The sequence below is a fragment of the Eschrichtius robustus genome, chromosome 12 (assembly GCF_028021215.1).
Source record: "Eschrichtius robustus isolate mEscRob2 chromosome 12, mEscRob2.pri, whole genome shotgun sequence".
NCBI classification, from domain to species: Eukaryota; Metazoa; Chordata; class Mammalia; order Artiodactyla; family Eschrichtiidae; genus Eschrichtius; species Eschrichtius robustus.
This window is the reverse complement of record NC_090835.1, coordinates 100,439,141-100,461,529: the sequence shown is the minus strand read 5'-3', so window position 1 is coordinate 100,461,529 and position 22,389 is coordinate 100,439,141. Positions and strand designations below refer to the sequence as shown.

Here is a 22,389-nt window from a genome sequence, read left to right as displayed (position 1 = left end):
CCGGCGCCCTGCCGCGCCCGGCGCCGGCCGCTGAAGCCCCGGCCGCACCGCCCGCCGGTCCGCCGACCCGCCCGCGCCCACCGCCCAGCCGCCCGGAGCCGGCCGCCTTCCTGCCCACAAGATGTGGCACAGCGTCGGGCTGACCCTGCTAGTGTTCGTGGCCACGCTGCTGATCGTGCTGCTGCTGATGGTGTGCGGTGAGTGCGGCGTCGCGCGGGGCAGTTACACTCCGCGGTACACACGCCGGCTCGATCGTCTGGTCGACTGGCTTGTTTTGTCTGGTTTAAAAGAAAAAAAGAAGGCCTGGGTGGGCAAGTGTCTTCAAATCATCTGTTTTTCACTTACCTCTCGGGAGTGAGCCCTGATCCACGACAGGCCTGCTGTCATCCAGGAGAGGGAAGAACAGCATCCAGGGCTGGGCATCTTGACTCGGGGTTAAAGCAGGTATTGCTTCACCGGCAGCGTCTTGATTGCCATTCTTACCGCAGTCTGCTCAGATTTTAACCTTGGCCTGTATCCGAAGGTGAAGTGATTGATTACTCCTTTTTCTTTTTTGACACGTTCTGACTCTGATGACAAAGCGAGGTTTCATTACCTTCGTTTAACCAGGGGTAGGGACAGAGTTGGGTTTGAAGCACGCGTGAAATTTTTTGTTTACTTGGAGTTCAGGCTTAAACTAAATTCCGAGCAGAAATGTTGAGACGCGGCAGGACTTAGAAACACCGGCTATATTAAACTTCCAGGGTCAGGTAACCTAACTCTTAGTTCTGTAATAATGGTGCTGTTTTGTCTGGTGTGATTTTTTTTTTTTTTTTCCTTCATGGAATGAGAGGACGTGAAACTTTTTTCTCAAGGTAATATTAGCGCAATTGTAGATTTTTTCTTTTTAACGCACAGTAACTGATAACCACAGCTCTCTTAGCCAAGTGGCTGAACAGTTGTGAAAATTTGGGAATTGTTTAGAACCAGATGTCAGTGAGTATTTTTTGGTAATTACGCTATTGAAGTAGGGGTTCAGGTTGATGCAGTAATTGGTCAGTATTCAAAATACTATAGGGCTTATTCATTGCATGATTAATGTACTAAATGCTCAGTATCAGCCATGTTTGGAGACACTCGTGCCTATACATGTATAGACTTATATATTTGTATTTATACACTAGTATGTATATTTTTAATTTTATTGCTTTTACATGAGCATAGACATGTATATATATTTGTATTTGTATACTTGTATGTATATTTTTAATTTTCTTGCTTTTACTAAGGCACTAGAGTTAAAGCTTCTAACTTACAGCCTTTCTTTTCTGATGATAAAACAATTGGAAAGCCTTTCTCAGTTTCCTGCTTGTGATGTCAGGATTTTGGGCTAATTGTAGGTGTTTAAGATCCTTGAAGTAAGGAAAACCAGATCTGTGTGATTTGTTTGGATGTGAGGAAGGAGGTAAGCATATGCTTTCTTTTCTGATTTGAAGATGAAAGCTACCTGGAGATAGGAATGTAACATGTAAACCATGTAACAACACCTTAGATAGAATATTTGCCAAACTTGCCTTTGGGGCCTCAAAATTCCTAATTGCTGCATACATTAGACTTGCTCTCTCCACTCCCAATAGGTATTTGACTTAAAGTTTACTCATTTTTCTAAAAGTACCCTGCCTTTGGTTTCAGAAAACATTATGGAATGAGAGGTGACCTGTGGTAAGTAAAAGAATGCCTTATTTTGATTGGAATGGTCAAGACTAATAGCTCTAAGAAGTAATCCAAGCACTTTTTTGTTGGGAGAGTGAATGATGTGGTAGCTTCATGTTTTGACTAGGAGGGGCCTGGGGCTTAGGAAGAGGAGGGAAGGATCCCACCAGATTTGAGAGAGAAACTAGGGTGTTGTATTAGTGTGCTAGGCCTGCCGTAACAATGTACTACAGACGTGAAACAGCAGAAATTTATTTCCTTGTAGCCTGGAGGCTAGAAGTTCAAGATCCTCGTGTCAGCAGGGTTGATTTCCTCTGAGGCTTCTCTCCTTGGCTTGTAGATGGCGGTCTTCTCCCTGTGTCTTCATGGGGACTTTCATCTGTGTGTGTCCATGTCCTAATCTTATGTAATAAGGACACCAGTCATATTGGATTAGGGCCCCACCCTTGTAAATTCATTTAACCTTAAATAACCTTTTAAAGGCCATGTCTCCAAATATAGTCACATTGGGGATTAAAAATTGATGACACGGGTCTGCCCCCAGAAACTCATAACCTAGTTTATTTTAGAACTCTGACTGACTCTTTCACATAGTGAATTATGATTTTCAAATTTCAGGTTCCTTAGGGAGGTCTACCTTCTCCTGTCTCTGTTGATTGTACTTTCTTGCCTCTCATTCATTCTAAAAATATTTTCCACTCCCACTGTTCACTGAAACTGCCCTTGTCAAGGTTCATAACAAATGGCCTCCGTATTACCAAGTCCATGATCCCTTATGAGTTGTAACTGTATTGATACGTAACCTCTCATACTCATTCTATACAGGTGAGCATTCCTTCCATGAAGCGTTTCTCTTGGCTTTTGTACAGTATACTTTCATGGTGTTCTTCCTACCATAGTGGTTAATTGTTTATCTTTTCCTGGCTTCTCATCCCCTAGAACTTTTTTTGATCACAATCTATGATAGGAAATAAATTTTCATTATTCCCAGTACATTCATAAGTATATATAGATAAATTACATATATCAATTAGTTATATCCACATCTATCTACCCATCATCTTTCTTGTCTCTGAAATAAAAATTTTACAGACTAGTACTTGCCATTACTCCATGAGATGCATGCTATTTTCTATTGTATTTTTATGTTACATTACGTTATAATACAAATATATAGTATTTCTATTTTTGCCTTCCTTCTGTTCTCTTACTCATCTTACCCAGTTCTAAAGATTTAAATAGTAACTATAACTGATGACTAAAATTAAATCTACAGCTCTTATTCCTCTCCCGCACCCCAGGTTCGTGCATCAAACTTTTATTCTCGATATCTCCACTTGAGGATCTAACAACCATCTCAAACTAAACACATCTAAAACAGAACTTTTGATTTCTACCACCTGTTTCTCCCTCCCTGCTCACATGTTGTCAGCAGCCAAAGACTTGGGTGTCATCCTTGGTTTTGCCCTTTCCTTTCCTTATAAATGTCAACTCCATCTGGAAGTCGCGTCAGTTTTGTCTCTTTTTTTCTTCTAGTTTTATTGAGATGTAATTGACATACAGCACTGTATAACTTTAAGGTGTACAACATAATAATTTGATTTACATACATCATGAAATGATTATCATAGTAAGTTTAGTGAACATCCATCATCTCATATAGATACAAAATTAAAGAAATAGAAAAAAAAATTTTTTTTTTCCAGTGATGAGAACTCTCAGGACTTACTTTCTTAACAACTTTCACGTAGAACGCACAGCAGTGTTACTTATATTTATCTTGTTGTACATTACATCCCTAGTACTTACTTTTCTTATAACTGGACGTTTGTACCGTCATCCAATCCCACCCCTCCTCTATCAACCACAAATCTGATCTCATTTTCTGAGTTTGTTTGTTTTTAAGTATAATTGACCTTCCACACTGTTAGTTCCTGTTACGGGACATAATGGTTTGATATTTCTATACATTTCAAAGTGATTACCGTGAAAGTCTAGTTACGTCTGTCACCATACAAAGATATTGCGTAAATATTTTTTAATAGATTTATTTTTGTTTATAGTTTTTTTATAGATTTATTTTTATTTATTTATTTATTTATTTATTATTTTTGGCTGTGTTGGGTCTTCGTTGCACGCGGGCTTTCCCTAGTTGCGGCGAGCGAGGGCTACTCTTCTTTCTGGTGCACGGGCTTCTCATCACAGTGGCTTCTCTCGTTGCGGAGCACGGGCTCTAGGTGCGCGGGGTTCAGTAGTTGTGGCACATGGGCTCAGTAGTTGTGGCTCACAGGCTCTAGAGCACAGGCTCAGTAGTTGTGGCGCACAGGCTTAGTTGCTCCGTGGCATGTGGTATCTTCCCAGACCAGGGCTCAAACCTGTGTCCCCTGCATTGGCAGGCGGATCCTTAACCACTGTGCCACCAAGGGAAGCCCTATTTCATAAATCTTGACGTTATTCCCCACCCTGTACATGTCATACCTGTGACTCATTTATTTTGCAAATGAAGTTTGTACCTCTTAATCTCCCTTACATATTCCTTACCCTTCCCTCCCCCCCACCTCCTCCCCTATGGCAACCACCTGTTTATTCTCTGTATCTAAGACTCTGTTTCTGTTTAGTTATGTTTGTTCATTTGTTTTGTGTTTTAAATTCCATGTGTAAGTGAAATCGTGGAGTATTTTTCTTTCTCTTTCTGACTTACTGCACTAGCACAATACCCTCTAGATCCATCCAGGTTGTCGCAAGTGGCAAGATTTCTCTCTTTTTTATGGCTGAGTAATATTCCATTGTGTACATATACTTCATTGTCTTTATCCATTTCCACTTGCATGGAATACCTTTTTCCATCTCCTCAGTCTATGTTTGTCAGTTTTGTCTGTGATGGTTTGAATCGGCAGCTGTGGAACACATGGGTACGGAGGGCTGACTGTATTTCATGTATTTGTTTCTCCCAGTTAGGGCGTAAGCTCAGTGAAGGCAGGGACCTTCTTTGGCTTGTTCACTGCTCTATTCCTGGATCCTAGAGAGTAGAAGCATGTAGAAGGCCCTCATATATTTGAAGAAGAAATGAAGGCAGATTCCTCAATATAAATTATTAAATTTCTATTACAAATACAGTCTTAAATGTGGTACAAACCAAGGTTGTCTCAAGGTGGATAACCCTTGTATTACTCAATAAAATACATTTAATGAACTGTTATGTTCAGGTGCTGTGATGGAGGTCATGAGTGTCCAAAAATTAATAAAGCATAATCCCTAGTATACTTTCTTAAATGTTTGGTAGAATTAATTTAGGCCAGGACTTTTGGGGAAAGCTTTTAACTGCAAATTCAGTATCTTTCATTTGGGCTAATATTGGGCTATTCCAGTTACTTGTTTCTTCTTGAGTGAGCTTTTGTAGTAGTTTGTGTCTTTCAAGCACTATGTCTATTTAATCTGAATTAATGTTCTCTCATTATCATTTAATATCTGTAGGATCTGTGGTGATGTCTTCTCTTTCATTCTTGATATTGTTTGTGTTCTTTTCTCTTGTTTATCAGTCTGGCTAGAGGTTTATAAATTTTATTGATCTTCTCAAAGAATCTGGTTTTTGGTTTTATTGATTTTTTTATTTCTTTACTTGTCCATATTTTAGTTCATTGATTTATGCTTATATCTTTAGTTTCTTCTACTTATTTTGATTTTAGTTTGTACTTCTTCTAGTTTCTTATGGTGGAAGCTTAGATTATTGATTTTAGACCCCTCTTATTAAAAAAAAATAGCTATTTAATGATATAAATTTCTTTCCAGGTATTACTTTTGATTTTTTTAAAAAAACTTTATTTGGTTCAAAATATTTTTTAGTTTCACTTGTGATTTCTCCTTTGAACCATGACTTATTTAGGACATTTTCCCCCCATATATCATTTTATCATTTTCTAGTTTAATTTTGTTATGGTGAGAAAAGTGTATCAAGTTTAGGAAGGTTTACACTTAATGAGATGAAGTAATGGTCTGTTTTCCTGGATGTTCTGCGTATACTTGAAAAGAATGTTTATTCTGCTGTTATTGAGTGGAATGTTCTGTACATGTCAGGTCAACTTGGTTGATAACATTGTTCAATATCGATGTTGTCAATAACATTGTTCAGCAGTTCTTTTTATCAGCTACTCTGTTACATATTAGAAACCTTAAGAGCTCTGAAATGGATCAGTTGGTGAAAGTTATTAACCCCTTAAATTTATGGTACTTTTGGTGTGTGTTGGGGGTTGGGGTTGGAGGATGGAAGTTGAATGGTTTGTTTGGACTACCTTCTCTGTGCCAGATACTCTTCTAAGACATAGAGGACATAGTGGAAACCATAGATAAACCATAAATTTTCTTTCCTTAAGAAACTCATGTCTTGGGGGGATGACAGGTAGTTATTAAGACAGTGAAGGATGGAAGTGAGCATGAGATGCTAAAGCAGTCACCCAAGAGAGTACTATACTGAAGAGATAGTATAGTAGAAAGACGTAAGAATTATGTGTTCACGTTGCTTAAAAATCTCAGAGGCAATGGTAGTAACCTCTTGTCTGTGGAGTTTGCCCTGGAGAGGAAGAGACTGGAGCCTAAGAGATTGTAACAATGGATAACACTTGATGAGTGTTTATTATATGCGGGCATTCTTTTTAGAATGTTACACACATTAATTCTTTTTATTACCGCATTGACTCTGAAAGTGGGTGCTGTTGTCTCTATTTTATAGATGAGGAAACTGAGGCACATAGAGGTTAACTTGCCCAAATTTCAACTGAGCTGTTGAGTTAGGATTCATGGCCAAGCAGTGTGGCTCCAGCGTGCCTCTGAGTTATAAGAAGTTGTGGTGGTAATCCAGTTGACAGATAATAAGGATTTGATGTAGGATAGAGAATGGCACTGGGAATATAATGAAGGAAACAGATGGGAGAGGGTTTATTAAGGTAGAATCTATAGCACTGAAGTAAAGCAGGGTAGGGCTGAAATACGCTCTTTCCCACCTGAGAGATGGGGAAAGGATACAATACCCATTACAGAAATGTGAAAATCAGAAGAAGGAGCTGTTGGATGAATATACTTTTTTTTTTTTTTAAAGAATTATTTATTTATTTATTTATGGCTGTGTTGGGTCTTCGTTTCTGTGCGAAGGCTTTCTCTAGTTGTGGCAAGTGGGAGCCACTCTTCATTGCGGTGCGCGGGCCTCTCACTGTCGCGGCCTCTCTTGTTAAGGAGCACAGGCTCCAGACGCGCAGGCTCAGTAGTTGTGGCTCACGGGCCCAGTTGCTCCGCGGCATGTGGGATCTTCCCAGACCAGGGCTCGAACCCGTGTCCCCTGCATTGGCAGGCAGATTCTCAACCACTGCACCACCAGGGAAGCCCATGAACATACTTTTTAAAGATGTCTTCAAGCCAGTGAGGTAGAGATTCCTTCCTGGGGTTTAAGAAAGGTAGAAAGTATGGATGAAAAATTTGGTCATCCTCTATAATAGGGGTAATATTTGGATCTGTGGGAGTGTTGTGATCACTAGAAGGAGAGGAAAATAAAAAGAGGAGAGGTTTTAAAGGGAACTTTAAATCTGTCTTCCATTTCCTGGGTAACAGGGTTTTGGGCGTGGAGGTATTTCGGTTCCACGCTGTGTCGGGTCAGTGATGGTTTCTCCGGGGGCTTGTCTTCTGGGGCCGCCCAGTGTGTCTTTACAGAAGGATGTGCAGTAGAGGGAGCTTGGTGGGAAGGGTCGGGGAGCATGGTTCTGTTTTCACTTTGCCTGTGTCTTGGCCTTGGACATATTACCTTAGCAGTGAACCTTAGCTGCTTTCTGTGTAAACGGAAAATAAGGTTATAGGATTGAAAGTGGAAAAGAGCTTTATACGAATCAAGATCAGTATTAAGCCAGTCAGTTAACCACTTAGATATCATCATGAAGGTGGGATTAACTCCATGGGAAGAGTGATTCCACAAAGATAAGAATTTTTTGTTCTACTGCACCTGGGCTTTTTGAACTCAAAAGATCTTGGGTAGGAAATCATATTCTCATTACCTAATTAGTGTTTTGTGTTTTAGCCATACTTTCACTATGAAAATATGAGAAATTTGATACACTTATTGAATTCATTGCTGTTTTGCCGAGCTAGCCCTTTTCAATGGTTATGAGTCACTTTGAGCCTTTGATTTCTTATCTAGAAAATGGGGATAATGATTCCTAGTCTCACTAATTCTGAGGGCTAATGAGAGGATTAAATGAGATGTCGAATGTAAAGCACTTCATGAACTGAGAACTCTGTGATTACTCCTGTCCCCTGGGTTTGTGGTGTGTTGACAGTGATGGTCCGTCGTTCAAGTTCATCTGCCATTGCTACCCTTCTGCTGCCAGCACATTTATCTTGCATAGAAAAACAATATACAGTGTGTTTCATGAGCTCCATCCTGTGAACTAATGCTTAGTTACTGGGACACACAAGTTGAGTGCTTATTTGCTTATCCCAGGACACACACCCTTTGTTGCCAGCCAGTTTTTCTGACTCACAGACTTGCCTTTTAAACTATGAAAAACTGCAATACTTGTTTTAACAATTAGTGTAAATTTTTGACTAAGTACGTATAATTGTGGACAGTCCTTCTCCCTGCCCCCTCCACCCCCTCCTTTCTGCTATTCCTCTGTCCCTCCCTCCCATTTTTCTCTTACAATCTCAGGACAAGGTACAAGACCCATGCTCCACAGAATAAGAGTAGGTAAGGAGTTTCTGGTGTCTGCATATCAGGTTTGGGTGGGAGGAATTGTAGGAGCTGTACTTTTATAGGCGGTCCTGTAGGCATGCAGGGTACAAGGGGTAAGTCCCTTTCAGTAAAAGGTAGCCTGGGTGATAGTGGTTGTTCTTCCTCCTGTCCTGCTCTTCCCCAAAGATGCAAGCACCACCTGGGAGAAGTTAGTCACTAGGGCCCAGAGTCCAAAGTAGGCTGGCCTATTCTTATGGTAAGTCAGAGTTATAAATCTGAACTGGTGGTTCTTTCCCTTGTGTCTGTGGTGCCTTTCCCCCTCCCAATACACACTTGTACACACATGTTCCTCTCTTATTTATTTGATGCTGTCTTACAACCAATACCATGTAGCTGGAGGATGATGCTTCATTTTGCATTATGTAACATTGCATGTGTTTTCTCAGTCACTCATGGTGTACTAGAGAATGAACTCTGAATACATACATTGTTATTTATATTGAACTATTCGGTTAACCAGACACAGTTCGATACTACTTGGAGCAAAGATAGAATCATTCTTTATGTCCAACTTCTGACCTTCCATTGCATCATTCCTCACACATCCATTGTCCTCCTGCAGTATGGCCCACTCATCAGCGAAGCCTGGGCAGTGTCTTTATAGCTCCCCCTTACATATTCCCGTTGTCCCACTAGTAAACACTAATGAGCTTTTGTTGCCTTTTCTCAAGTGGGATCTTCTCAGATAGGCAGTCTGTTCAGGTGTTGATCCATCTCTTCCCTGCTCTTCCATTGCTTATCCTTTTCTCCTTTTCCTTGGCCACTTGCCGTAATTGATCTGCAGCAGCACTCATGTTTCTTCTTTACTTCATTTCTCTTTTCCAAACCTACATGTGCATCAGAATCATCTAGAGAGCTTAAAAAAGATGAGTAAGCACAACGCTGGAGACTGATTTGGAGTATGTGGGGTGAGTCGTTGGGAATCTGCAGCTTCTCACAGCTCCCTAGCAGAGCATGATGAGTAGCCAGTTGGAGTGATTCTCCTGGGAATGGCTGCAATGTGGTGATCACATATCTTTAACTAGGGTCATTCCATTGGACAATACATGCTGTTGAAATTGCTTTACATTTACATGTGTTCTTTTCCCTAAAAGGGAGAACGTGACTTCCAACCTCATCAGATCCTACCTCACTTCCACCCCAAGTAGTTCCTCTGCTCGAGGGGTTGAAGACCCCTTGCGTCGCGGACGTTCATCAGAGGTCAGATTGTGTTAAGGTTTTAAAGAAATCGAAGCAGGTCCCAAGCAGATCAAAGGTTTTGTTTAGCCTTCATCCAACAAAAGAATTGCCTGCCCAGCTCAGGGATGGTTTTTGGGGGGTGATCCTGAAGTAAAGACCATCCTCCGGGACCCTGTTGCCTAATAAATGTAGAGCGGACATCTTTATAGGAGCTCCTTCCCCGAGTTGTCCTGTCCATTCCCTTCCAGCCTTGGAAATCACCCGCAGCTCTCAGGGCTAGCCGCGCAGCCCTGTTCACAATACCTGCCCAGGTAACGCACACTGGTCTTGGGCCTGACAGTTGACCCAAGTTGGGTCAGAGATTCTAGGGTGTTTTTTGAGGATAGCCAAGAAATCACAGAAAGCTGGGAAAAAGCAGCCATGTTCAAGGGAAGCCTAGAAGGACATGAGGCAAGGGTGTAGAGAAAACAGATAATGCTGGAGGATGACCTCAGTTCATGAGCGCCTCCGCCTAGATCTAGTCCCTCTACGTCCCTCTCACGGGCTCTGTGAGACAGTCCTATAAGCTGATAACAAATTCCCCCTTTTTTGGTTAAGCTTAGTCTTAGGACTTTTGTTACTTGAATTAAAAGCTGCTTTATTAAAATAACAGGAGGTGAACTATGTATTTATATGACTTTCGACTTTGTATTTTAAGATCAGTGCAAGTAAAATACTGTAGATGAATAATAGGTGAGGCCCTATTAATCACCTGCAGGGAATGTGACATACCAGATGTAAGTGGAAGGACAGTTTATGTTGAATAACAATTTGGCCATGAAACGATACGTGCAAAACATTTCCTCACAGTACCTGTCCCAAAGTTAAAAAAAAAGTTAGCTATTTTTATTTTCATGTCTAATTAACATAGCCGGTGACTATTAGCGGCTTTATCTGGCACTGCAGTACCTCTCTTAGTTTCTTCTTTGCTAAGTCACACTTTTCCTGGTATATACCTGTTGGGGTTTTAATAATGGTTCTTTTTCCAAAATAAATGTCACGTGTAGTTGTTTTTCCGTTCACACTGCCTGGCATTTTTAGTATCATCCTTTCTTCAGACGATTAACACTCTTTGATGAGCGGTCTGTTGGGGAAGCTTGAGATCTTACCAGTTCCAAATACCGTGAGATGGAAATCCCCTCCCCGCACCCTCCAACCATCTTCCCACGATTACAGCTGTGTAAGAACTTAGTCATTTTACTCGGGGAATAGCTTGTTGAACATCCCTGAATTTAGCGAATACCACTGCAGTTCTTAACCACCACTACAATTTCCCTCTTAACTTTGCTCTCCCACCCTGTCATTACGGTAGCCATTGTGAACAACCCGGCACAGCGATTGTGTGTTGTTTTTGGCTGCTCAGCTGATGAGCTCCATATCTGTGTCAGGGGGAATTCTCTACCTCACGATTTTTTGTGGGAAGCAGTGTCACTACCCACAGGCTCCTCCACCCCCAGCCTTCACACACCTTACACGCAGGCAGAATAGGGACAAATAAGCTTCTTTTCAAGTTTGCTTATCTGCAGATTTGGGTGTGGCAATGGAAGAGGTGTGAAGTCGGGTGGTTGAGCTGGTGCGGCGGGGAGGGAGCGGTGGGTGTGGGGCTGGTGGCTGTAACTTGCTGCTCCAGACTCTGGAGTCTCTCTGATTGGCTACCACATTCTGAATTTTGACTTCAGATTGAGTCCCCTGCATTGTTTGATCACTGGCAGTGATTTAAAAGAAAATCTTTTTTTGGATTTGTTTTATTAAAACTGAGAAAGACAGAGTTTGTAATCTAACTGAATGCTCTTACTTATATCTCCCCAAACTGACTGTTGAAGCAGTCTTCAGTTCCTTATTTTGTAGATTTCTGTGCTGGGAGACTTTACTTTCTCTTAACCACCCCAAGGGCAAGAGTATTTTATGGTGGGAACCCCACTGGTGACAGCCCTTCACCATAGTCTCTTTTCAGTCAGAAGAGTTCCAGTAACCTCCCTTTACTTTTCTAAATTTATGGTCATTTTATACCTAGTAGCCACTGTTGGAATCTTTGATCTTTATGAGGTCAAGACTATCATCATCTTTGAGCTTGCTTATAATTTCCCTGATGGTAAATGCACGTGCATCAGCTTTATTTAGCACAGTACCTTGGGAAAAAGAGGTTTTTTTAACTTTTAGGTTGGGTTCTGAAAACTAACCTAAGAGGAGTTTTCCTTAGTATCTTTAAAATCAACCGGACTTATTAATTTAGGCCAATTAATGGTATTGGGGTATTTAAAACATAACGTAGACATAACGTCTACAGAGTAGTTACGATTTACTTAGTTCCTGACTTGTTTTTCTCTTGATTTTTCTGATTAGCAAAACCATGTATGTCCACTCTGGAAAAATTTTGATATGTACAGAAAAATATTATAAAAAAGTGTAGGTCCCCACGCTGACCTACAGATTTACTACAATCCCTATAAAAATTCTTGCTGCCTTTTTTTTTTTCCCAGAAATTGACAAGATAATTCTAAAATGCACGTGGAATGCAAGGGACTTTAGCCAAAACAGTCTTGAAAAGAACAAAGTTGGTAAACTTACACTCTTGATTTTAAAACAATACAAAGCTACTGTAATCAAGATATTGTGGTATGGCATAAGGATAGACAGATCAATGGAATAGAAATAAACTGTAACATTTATGATCATTTGATTTTTGACCAAGACAATTTAATGGAGGGAAGAACAGTCTTTTCAACAAATCGTTCTGGAACAGCTTGGTATCCACATGCAAAAGGATTAATTTGGATCTCTCTCTCACACCAAAGTTAACTAAAATCAATCAAAGACCTAGTGTAAGAGCTAAAACTAAAACTCTTAGAAGCATGCACAGGCATAAGTCTTCATAAATTTGGGTTAGTCACCAGTTCCCTAGATACGACACCAAAAGCACAAGCAACCAAAGAAAACAATATAAATTGGATTTCCTCAAAGAATAAATGATAAGTTAGGCTCCATCATAATTAAAAACTATTGTACTTCAAAGAACATTATCAAGACAGAAGACAGAACGGGAAAAAAATGTTTTGCAGATCATATATCTGATAAGCGTCTGGTATCAAGAATATATAAAGAACTCTTACAACTTAATAAAGAGACAAACAACCTGATTAAAAAGTAGGCAGAGGAATTTAATAAACATTTCTCCAAAGAGGATTTACAAATCGCCAATAAAAAGAAAATGATGTTTAACATATTTAGTCATTAGGGAAATGCCATAATGAAAGCCACAATGATAAACCACTTCACACCCACGAGGATGACTATAATAAAAAAAGGCGGACAATGAAAAGTCTTGGTGAGGATGTAGAAGAATTGAGGACCTCTTACGATGCTGATGGGAGTGTAAAATGGCACAGCTGCTTTGGACAAGACTAGCAATTTCACAAATGGTTACGCATAAGTTACCATACGACGCAGCAATTCTACCCGTAGGTATAGTGGACCATTGAACAACACGGGTTTGAACTGTGTGGGTCCACGTAACATGCAGATTTCTTTCAATAAATACACACTGCAGTCCCCTCCATGATATGAGGTTGAATATTTGGATGTGGAACCGTGGATATGGAGGGCAGATTGTAAAGTTTCTGGTGGATTTTCAACTGTGGGGAGGGTATAACCCCTGTCTTGTTCGAGTGTCAGTTGTATACCCAAGAGAAATGAAAACATGTCAGTGCAAAAACTTGTGCAGTTGGTCATTGCAGCCAAAAAGTGGAAACTACCCGGGTCTGTTAATTGGCAAATGGTTAAAACTAAATGTGATGTGTCTTTACAATGGAATATTATTCAACAATAAAAAGGAATAATGTGATACATGCAACAACATGTTTGATGAACCTTGAAAATATATGCTTAGTGTAAGAAGCCAGGCACACGAGACCACATACTGTGATTCCTTCTGTATGCCATGCTCAGAATACACAAATCCACAGACAGAAGAGTACATTAATGGTTCCCAGGGGCTGGGGAGGGAGGAACTGGGGAAGGGACTGCTGCTAATGGGTATGGGGTTTCTTTGGGTGTCGATGAAAATGTTTTGGAGTTTGATAATGGTGATGGTGGCACAACCTTGTTAATATGCTAAAAACCATTGAATTGTACATTTTAAAATGGTGAATTTTATGATAGGTGAATTGTATCTCAATAGAAAAAGGTAATTAATCAACAACAAAGGAGAAGTCACCTCAGATCCCACTGCCCGGGGACAGCCACAGCTCCTGTCGATTGAGCAGTTTACCAAATGTGGACTCGGTGCCAGGCACCTAAGCCCTTTATTTATTTATTCCTCACAGTGGCTTTATCAGTCTTCTGTCAGGCCTGAGCCTCCTGACCCCTCCAGAGCTCTTTCCTCTACCTCGCTGCTGTGCCTATTTTTAGAAAGAATTTTGAGTGAGCAGAGAGCTTGCTAATTTGGAGTATGGTTAAAATACTATTTCATAGAGTTAGGTGCTTTACTCACACAGTTGACTAAAATATATTTGTGGTGTGGTTCAGTTAGCACTCAGCACTCAAGCTTAAAGGAAAGCAAAAACCTGAGAAAAGGGTTAAATCTCTGAAGTTAGTATTTTAGTACCAAGGATTTTATGTTCATCTTTCCCCCCAGAGATTAGAAGAAAGAAACAAGTAAAATTAGAAACTTCCTTAAGTGGCCATTCATCTCGGCCTTTGTAATGCTGGGGTAGAAAAGCTGGTTGGATTTTGTTTCCATAAATGCTAGTCATCAGAATATGCTATGGTCCGTTGCTTTTCTATGAAACTAGAGAGTTTTAAAGTAGAAGGCATGGAGAAAACACGCTAGCATGGAAAACTGTTAGCAGTGGTTAGTTTTGTTTATGAAATACTCTTTAACATTTCAGAGCAACCAGTCATGGGTTCAGGAGTTTCAGCTCCTGTGTTCTCCTTTATTGACTGTTTGTTCTGTATTAGTGGACGTCTAAAAGTTAAAACTCCTTGCAAAAACAAGCAAAACTTGGTTAGTAATTTTTTTTTTTTTAGGAGAGTTATTCAGACTTTTTAATGGCTTTGACATGAAAACACTGTATTTTTTAAAATCTTGAATTTAAGATACTGGTGCTCTGGCTTTTCATCTTTCATTGTGTAATTAAAGAAAATTTATTAATTTTCTGTGAAAGTTTATTATTTCTAGAAACTTACTGAATAGTTTGGTCCTGAGAAGTTTTTACCAAAGTGCAGGTGATTTAGTAAATCCTGCCATTTACTGTCTTGCTTTCTGATTGAAGCAAACTTGTGTTTAGTAAATAATGGCATTGAGGTGTGAACGTCCAGGTAAATAGCGAGGTGTATTCTTTCTTCCCCAGAAAAATGCTCTCAAAAACTTGAGTTTAGTACAATAAACACTCTACTTAGATATCATAATCTCATTATAAATTTGATGTAGATGGACCAAGCTTGGATTCTCAATTCCGTAAGGCAGAAACTGTTTTTGCCATTCTGTAGAATCCCAGAGTTTATATTTATGCCGTGTCCATAGTAAATGCTTGATAAATGTTTGTTATATAAATTGTAATCACATATACATTTAAATTACACATACTATTTCGTGACACACACACCCCACACATAATTAACTGAAATGTTCCCAACTGATAATACTATGTGTCATAATTTCTCTTAATGTTTTTCTCTCTCTTTAGGTTGGTATTTTGTTTGGCATCTTTTTTTATCAAAATTCAAGTTTCTTCGGGAACTGGTGGGAGACACAGGATCCCAGGAGGGAGATCATGAACCTTCAGGGTCTGAAACAGAGGAAGACGCTTCATCATCTCCACACAGGATCAGATCTGCTCGCCAGAGGAGGGCACCTGTTGATGAAGGCCACTGACCTGAGCCGTGGTCCCCTGATAGCAAATGACGAAGGACACTGGGAGTCTCTCTCTGTAATGACTTGGCTTTGCAATCTGCTAAAAGATTGAAGAACATTCATTCTTGGATCTTAAATCCAATTCAAAAAAAGATTTACATGTAAGCCATATGAAAATAAAGGGAATTACAACCAAATCGGACCATTGCAGATTTCATCGTAAAGATAATTTTTGCTTATATACTTCTACATATATACTTATTCTTTGACTCTTGGGCTTATTTTCTTGCACTGGTGTTAATCTGGTAAATAATACAGGCTTGAAAAACCATATTTTATTAATATTAGTTCTATGTTGTACTTTTTTTCCCTCCACATTATACCTTGTCTGAAGTTGGGATGCATTTTACGATTACTGTCAACCAGGCAATAGTCATGATGCAATTATCCTCGCCTGTGCCTGTGTGGACTTAAGGTTTGTCCTGTTGTTGGTATCAAATGTGTCAGGTTTAATTGGCTTTTAAAAATGTCTTCAAAAAGATTACACTATAATTCAGCATTGAAACGAAAAGTTATCGTGTATGCAGAAAAGCATGGAAACAGAGCAGCAGGGCGTACGTTCGATATTAGCGAAGCAAATATCCGTCACTGGAGGAATGACCGAAATTCCATATTTTCTTGTAAAGCAACAACAAAATGCTTTACGGGACCTAAGAAAGGAAGATACCCACAAGTAGACGAAGCTGTGCTACATTTTGTCAGTGAGACAAGTGCAAAAGGACTGCCTATCACACGCCAGGCGATGCAGCTGAAGGCAGGAGAAATTGCCAAAACCCTTGGAATAGACGAAACAAAATTCAAAGCAACAAGAGGCTGGTGTGATCGATTCATGCATCGAGCAGGACTGTCGTTAAGGCGTCAAACATCATTTTGTCCAGAGCTTCCTGCTGATACTAAACCGCAGGCAGTGCTGGAGTGCTGTTTTAAGAGATGCTGCATTGCCGGCGCGCTTGATGATGCCAAGGGTGCTGTGGTCTGGGAGAATGCAGACACCGATGGCTGTGATTTGAGTGATGCAGAGGAGTTAGACTCAGACTATGAAGTTATAGTCATAACTTAACCAACTTATTTCATCATACACTTTCTTTACGTATGCACAAGATTGACGCGATAAAGATCTGTTTAACTCTAAAAGCTGTTTGAGTAAGTTAAAAAAGTAGATGTTCTACAGGATACAGAAGCATTGTGTCATAGTTTAATTGCCTATGTGTTTTCTTAGAGATACATGTGGTGCGTCTTACAATTGATGGCATCTTAGGTTAGGAAAAAAAATAGTCTGTAAATTTATTTTTCTTTCTAGGATAGCAATTATTTATTGGGGACATTAATTCTGACTCTTAGAATGTTGTTAAAACAGTTATCCTCTATGAGATACATTTTGGAGCGCCCTATTCAAGATTTTAGAGTAGTAACTTGGGAATCTAGGCCCTATCCTCTACTTTAGGAAGAGTAGGATTAGTTACTCCTTTTGTATGGGAGGACTTCATGCTCAAGGCATGTGTTGTGGAGAAAATACTTCTTCACAAACAGCAATTCGGTGACAAGACCTCAGAGGTACTGGGTATTGAGGAAAAAATAGAGAGTGGGTGAAAATGCCTGCTTTACTGTAAAATGATTCTTGCCAGGTTCCCATGTTTGTCTTCACTGAACTTTGGACTGCGTGTTTCCTGGGGAAGAGAGATATGGATTAAAGAACCTTCCCCTGTAGCGTTGCCTGCTTTATACAAGAATGAAGTGCGAAGCCAAGTTATTTTATTAATCCAAGTTCTTTTTACGTTTTAAACCTTTGTTTCTCAAGAACTAGTCATTACAGAACATCACCTCTATTTTATGATGGTGTGTGATTTTGTTTGATACCTCATACTTCATGCTGATAGTTCTGTTTGTTTATTAACAGTTCATCTGCTCTGCCCTAAGGTGATGAACACCTCTGCTGTCATTGTAGCCCTTTGGATGTACTAAAAGGGAATTTACAGAGTATAACTTTACTTTTTAAATATTTGCTAAGGAGAGGTCCCCAGCAGCTGAGAGTGGGGCACAGTCTTTGTCTTTATTTCCTTAGTGGATGCAATTTTCTATTTTTATGTGACTATATTGATTAACAAAAACAGTGACACAAGTTTCAAGCATTAATTTTAATGCTTCACACTAGCTAAATATCACATTAAAATACTCATCAGTTAGAAAGAACTTTAATGCTTCTTGGTGCTGGAAGGATATTTGAATTAGGTCTTTTGCAGTCTGATATTTGGAGCTGTGGATTCCGCTTTGTAGTGGGTACCTTAGGTTTAGGTAATAGTTGCTGACACACTAAGTAGCTGGTAAGCTTCCTCTTGTGTCAGTATTAAGAATGATGGCCGATATAACCCCTAAAATCTGCAAGGGTCATCCACAAATTAATCCCTGAAAGATGTACATGTTGGTATTATTTATTAATATTTATGCTTTTATGGGTGTCTTTTAAAAATAGAATTGTATGAAATGTTCTGCTTAACTTGCTTGGGAAATATAACCAAAGCATATTAATAGCTCACACTCTACCATGTTTTAACTCTTAGGAAAGTGGAATCACTGCTGCCAATATGAGAATTCTACAAATGAATTCCTTTGTTTAAAACGTTTTTTCCCCTTGCACTCCTCTTCCCCCAGTACACTCACCATAGTACATGTTTCTAAGGCCACTGAGAGAGGCAGGAGAAATAGTTGTTAACACAGAATTATTTGTGTGATATAGTGTTTTTGTTCTTTTTCCTGTTTCAGTGCTTTTGTAGTTGAACTTACAGAACTCATCGTAAGTGCATTTTCAGTTTCTTAGTAGGAGACGGAGTAGCCTGTGGTCAGTTTTAAAGTTTAGAGGGTCCTGAGCATTAAAAACACAAGTGTTAGTCTTGTTTGAATTCTCACGGACAGTGATGGTGAGCAAGGACGTCATTGTTTGAGGATTAATTCTAAAATGAGGATTCTGGTGGGTGCTTTTCCTTCCCAACCAACCATTTCCAAATCTTTTTCTTCTTTTGCTTCTGAAACTTTTGTGAAAATTGCCTGTATCAAATTTATTGGTAGCATGGCTCTGATTTCAAGGCCAAAAAACGCTAAGTATTCGTGTGACACTGTTAAATAATATTTTTAATATTTACATAAAGCTAAAAATAGAATTCATCCAGTGGATTTTTGTAGTGATGTTTTCATGGTGGAAACATAAATGCGTCGTTTTGTGGTGGATAGCCAATTTATAGACATGCTGACCTATTTCTTCAGATGTTATCAGATTTAAAAACAACTTCGAACTGTTATTTTGCTGAAAGTTGGGAATATGTTAAGTAACGGATTCACAAAATAGGGCATTTTAAACCAAACTGTGTTGCAAGGTTTGAAAGTAGTGCATTTTTACTTTTAAGAGCAACAGTTTTTGAAATTATTTTAAGTCAACAATGCAGTATTTTTTAAAGTCAGTTTTTCTTAAAAGGTATGTTTTAATGTAACATGTAACCAGTGTAACTTTAGCTTTTGACTGGTAAACTTCAAGTGCTTTTATATTTCAGGTTGACTTTAAAAAGCCAATGAGCAGTACTCAGAGGTTATGGATTCTTAAGCAATTAATGAAATAATATTTTGTTATGGAGTCTAGAATTAAAGCACCTTGTATTGTCTGCTTTTAAAGTATTCTATAGTTTTTAACTTAAAGCATAAAGAGTAACATTTTATCTTATATTAATTTAAAAAGGTACATTTTCCATTTGTTAATATACATGTGTCGCCTGTTTTATGACCAGTGTTTACCCCTCTAAGTCATTTCTATGCATAACCATTCACCAAATACTGCTGCTCTGGTTTCTTAGAGGAAACATTCTGTGCTATGCTATGATGTATTGTCATCTTGCTGCTTGACAAATAGGTTTATAAGGAATTAGAACTGTGTGTGTTAATAGTACCTTTGTATAACGAGATGTAAAATTAGAGATGAGGATTCTGTGTAAACGATTATTCACTGTTTTAAAACTGGTCAACACTATAAAGCTTCTGTGGTTTGTGTGATGCTTCACTTTACACAGAATAAATTAAAATGAAAACAAAAGTTGTGTTTGTTTCATTGATAAAGAATAAGAAGTGTGAAGGGTACCTTGGACATGAGGGATTGGAAACCAGCCATTTTTACCAGTGGTTCCCCCTTCACCTCATTTGTCAAACTCTAAACATCTGTAAGAATTAAGACAACATCTCAGTAGTATTCCTAGTGCCATGAAAGTAATTGACTTGGAACCTAAGGGCACATAGCATTAGAGCTAATTTACACTTCATGTTTAGCCTTTTTTCTTCTCATGCTTTATCCAGTACCTTCAAGATTGTTTTGCAAATCTGTTTACCATAGATCATGTCTCACATTTTGTTAGTATTAACCACCAGGAAGACTGAGTGAGGGAACGGACCAAAGCCAAGTGAAAAGATGGAGGGATGCCTTGGAAGCCATTTGCAATAGGAAACCATGAATTTCAGTGGCTGAGTGCCAAGTCCTGATTTTTCTTCAGCAGTGCTCGGCTGCCAAGAATGTAGAATGGAAAAAGTGGGCTGTGTCAGGGTCAGGCTTTGTCAGGTAGGAGTGTCCAAAGGGCACGGTCACTTGAGATTGCTGGAGACTGGCCGTGGGGTTTGGGCTGGGTTGCGAGAGAAGTCGGATCAGTAAGGCACTGATAAATGGGGCTAATGGGAAGGGATAGAGATTGAAGATAATAAAATGCATGTGACATATGTATATAGTGGATAGAATAGGAAGTTCGGGGTGGAGACTAGGATTTTAGAGGTGAAGCAACCATAGCAAAGGGGAATCTGAGAACGTGACACGTTCTAGGGTGTCATGTGGGCTGTCAGTGTGGCCACTCATAGTTCTGCATCATGGCTGGAGTTGGGATGGAGAAGATGACCATGACCTGGGGACCAGGTCAGGGACTTGGAAGACTGATCTTAAGGTCTGGGATGTCAGGTGGCCCTTAAAAGGAGGAAGGAGTTTCCTGAAAATGAAAAAGGAGCTGTGAGAACGCTTTCTCTTCATGCTGGCCCCCGGCAACTCTCCAAGCCAGGACATGATTGTTACATACAATTAAGTACTTTGGTTATAAAAATGATGCTGTTTATGGAGAACTTTGCTGGGGCTGGGGGAGGAGAAAGGAGTTGAGGACAACAAAAGCTTCTCTAAGAATCTTAGGGAGGAGTAGGAGTTTTCCAGGGTTCTGGACAGGAGAAAGGGCAGGTGCCAAGTCAGAGTTGAGGGAAGATGCCTTGTTTGGAGAACCGTAGATAGTTGATTATTCCTGGAATGGAGAGTGATTATGGGGTGCAACGTTTTGAAACTGGAGAAGTAGGAAAGATCTAGGTCATCAAAGACCTTGTATGCAATGTCAATGGCTTTGTTTAACGTACCAAGTGGCTGTTCTTGCAGGCACCTGGACAAAGTACAGATGGCTTAGGAAGCTCATGCTGACTGCACCGAGGAGGTCTCCTTTGGAGACACAATGGAAACAGGGTGATAGAAAGCTAGCGGCAGGCTTGAATGGAGTGACGGCCATGGGAAGTTTGAGGACATGAAGAATCCACAGGGCTTGAGACTGGGTTGTGAAGGCAAGTGACGGAGAAGTGAAGGATGATTTCAACATTTGAGATGGACAACGTTGAGGGATGTGTATAGAAGAAGTAGGCTTGAGGTTGGTCGAAGGGACATGGAAGATGAGAGTCCAGTTTGGGGCATACATATTTGTATTTGAGGTGCTTACAGGCCACTGGGTGGACAGAAATACTAAACAGTTGTGAAAATGGTAGGAGGGCCATCAGTGATCATCAGCGTGTGAATGCAGTTGAAGCTGTTGGCAAAAACAGGATCTTCCAGGGAAGAAGCCAGAGTAAGAAGAGACCCAAGGAATGGCCCCTAAGGAGCATCAATATTTCAGAGGCTGGTAAAAGAAAAAGAGGCCACTAAGGACATTGAGAAAGACTGCTAAGAACCAGGAACATACCTGGAAGGCAATGTCCTTGAGGCCAATGAAGAAAGAACTTGGCAGAAAGAGCAAGTGTTAAACTGATATATATTAAAGAATGATGCCGCTCAGATCTGATTATTAAGAAATTGGGGCAACCTAGTTCTGGCAGAAGTCCGTGCAAAAGAAGATGTGAAATTTCTGCAAGGTGACAGCGGGGACAAATGGAATAGATATTGACGGGAGTCAATTGGATGGGGTTTGGTGATTGATTAGCTATGGGAGGTGAAGGGCAAGGATGAATCATTGGTGGAGGGCTGATGGAGGGCATGGGTGGAGCATGTTTGAGGGGATACGTCCAGGTGCATGGAAGACCAATGGAAATGGCCACCCTGAGGATACAGGTCAGAACTAAGTTCCTACCCAGATGCTGTAACTTGATAGTTGGCAATTTATTTAACCTCTCTGTTGCCTGGTCTGCTGAGTGAGAATGAGAACGTGCAGGGCTGTCGTAAGGAGTAAATTTTTAAAAATACCTGTTAAGTACGCTTCTTTTTAAAAAAAAATTTTTTTTTTAAATAAGTTTATTTTTGGCTGCATTGGGTCTTCGTTGCTGCGTTCGGGCTTTCTCTAGTTGGGGCAAGCGGGGGCTACTCTTCGTTGCGGTGCGCGGGCCTCTCATTGCGATGGCTTCTCTTGTTGCAGAGCACCGGCTCTAGGCGCGCAGGCTTTGGTAGTTGTGGCCCGTCAGCTCAGTAGTTGTGGCTTGCGGGCTCTAGAGTGCAGGCTCAGTAGTTGTGGCGCATGGGCTTAGTTGCTCCGCGGCATGT

General features: G+C 40.1%; 1 protein-coding gene across 1 annotated transcript; it reads left to right on the top strand.

The window, feature by feature from the left end:
* The first annotated feature begins 31 nt into the window (after positions 1-31).
* On the top strand, positions 32-19,638 carry SMIM13 (small integral membrane protein 13). Its single transcript, XM_068558931.1, has 2 exons — positions 32-197; positions 15,367-19,638. Exons 1-2 carry the CDS (start codon positions 122-124, stop codon positions 15,552-15,554), a joined length of 264 nt encoding a protein of 87 aa, XP_068415032.1. The 5' UTR covers positions 32-121; the 3' UTR covers positions 15,555-19,638.
* The last annotated feature ends 2,751 nt before the right edge of the window (positions 19,639-22,389 follow it).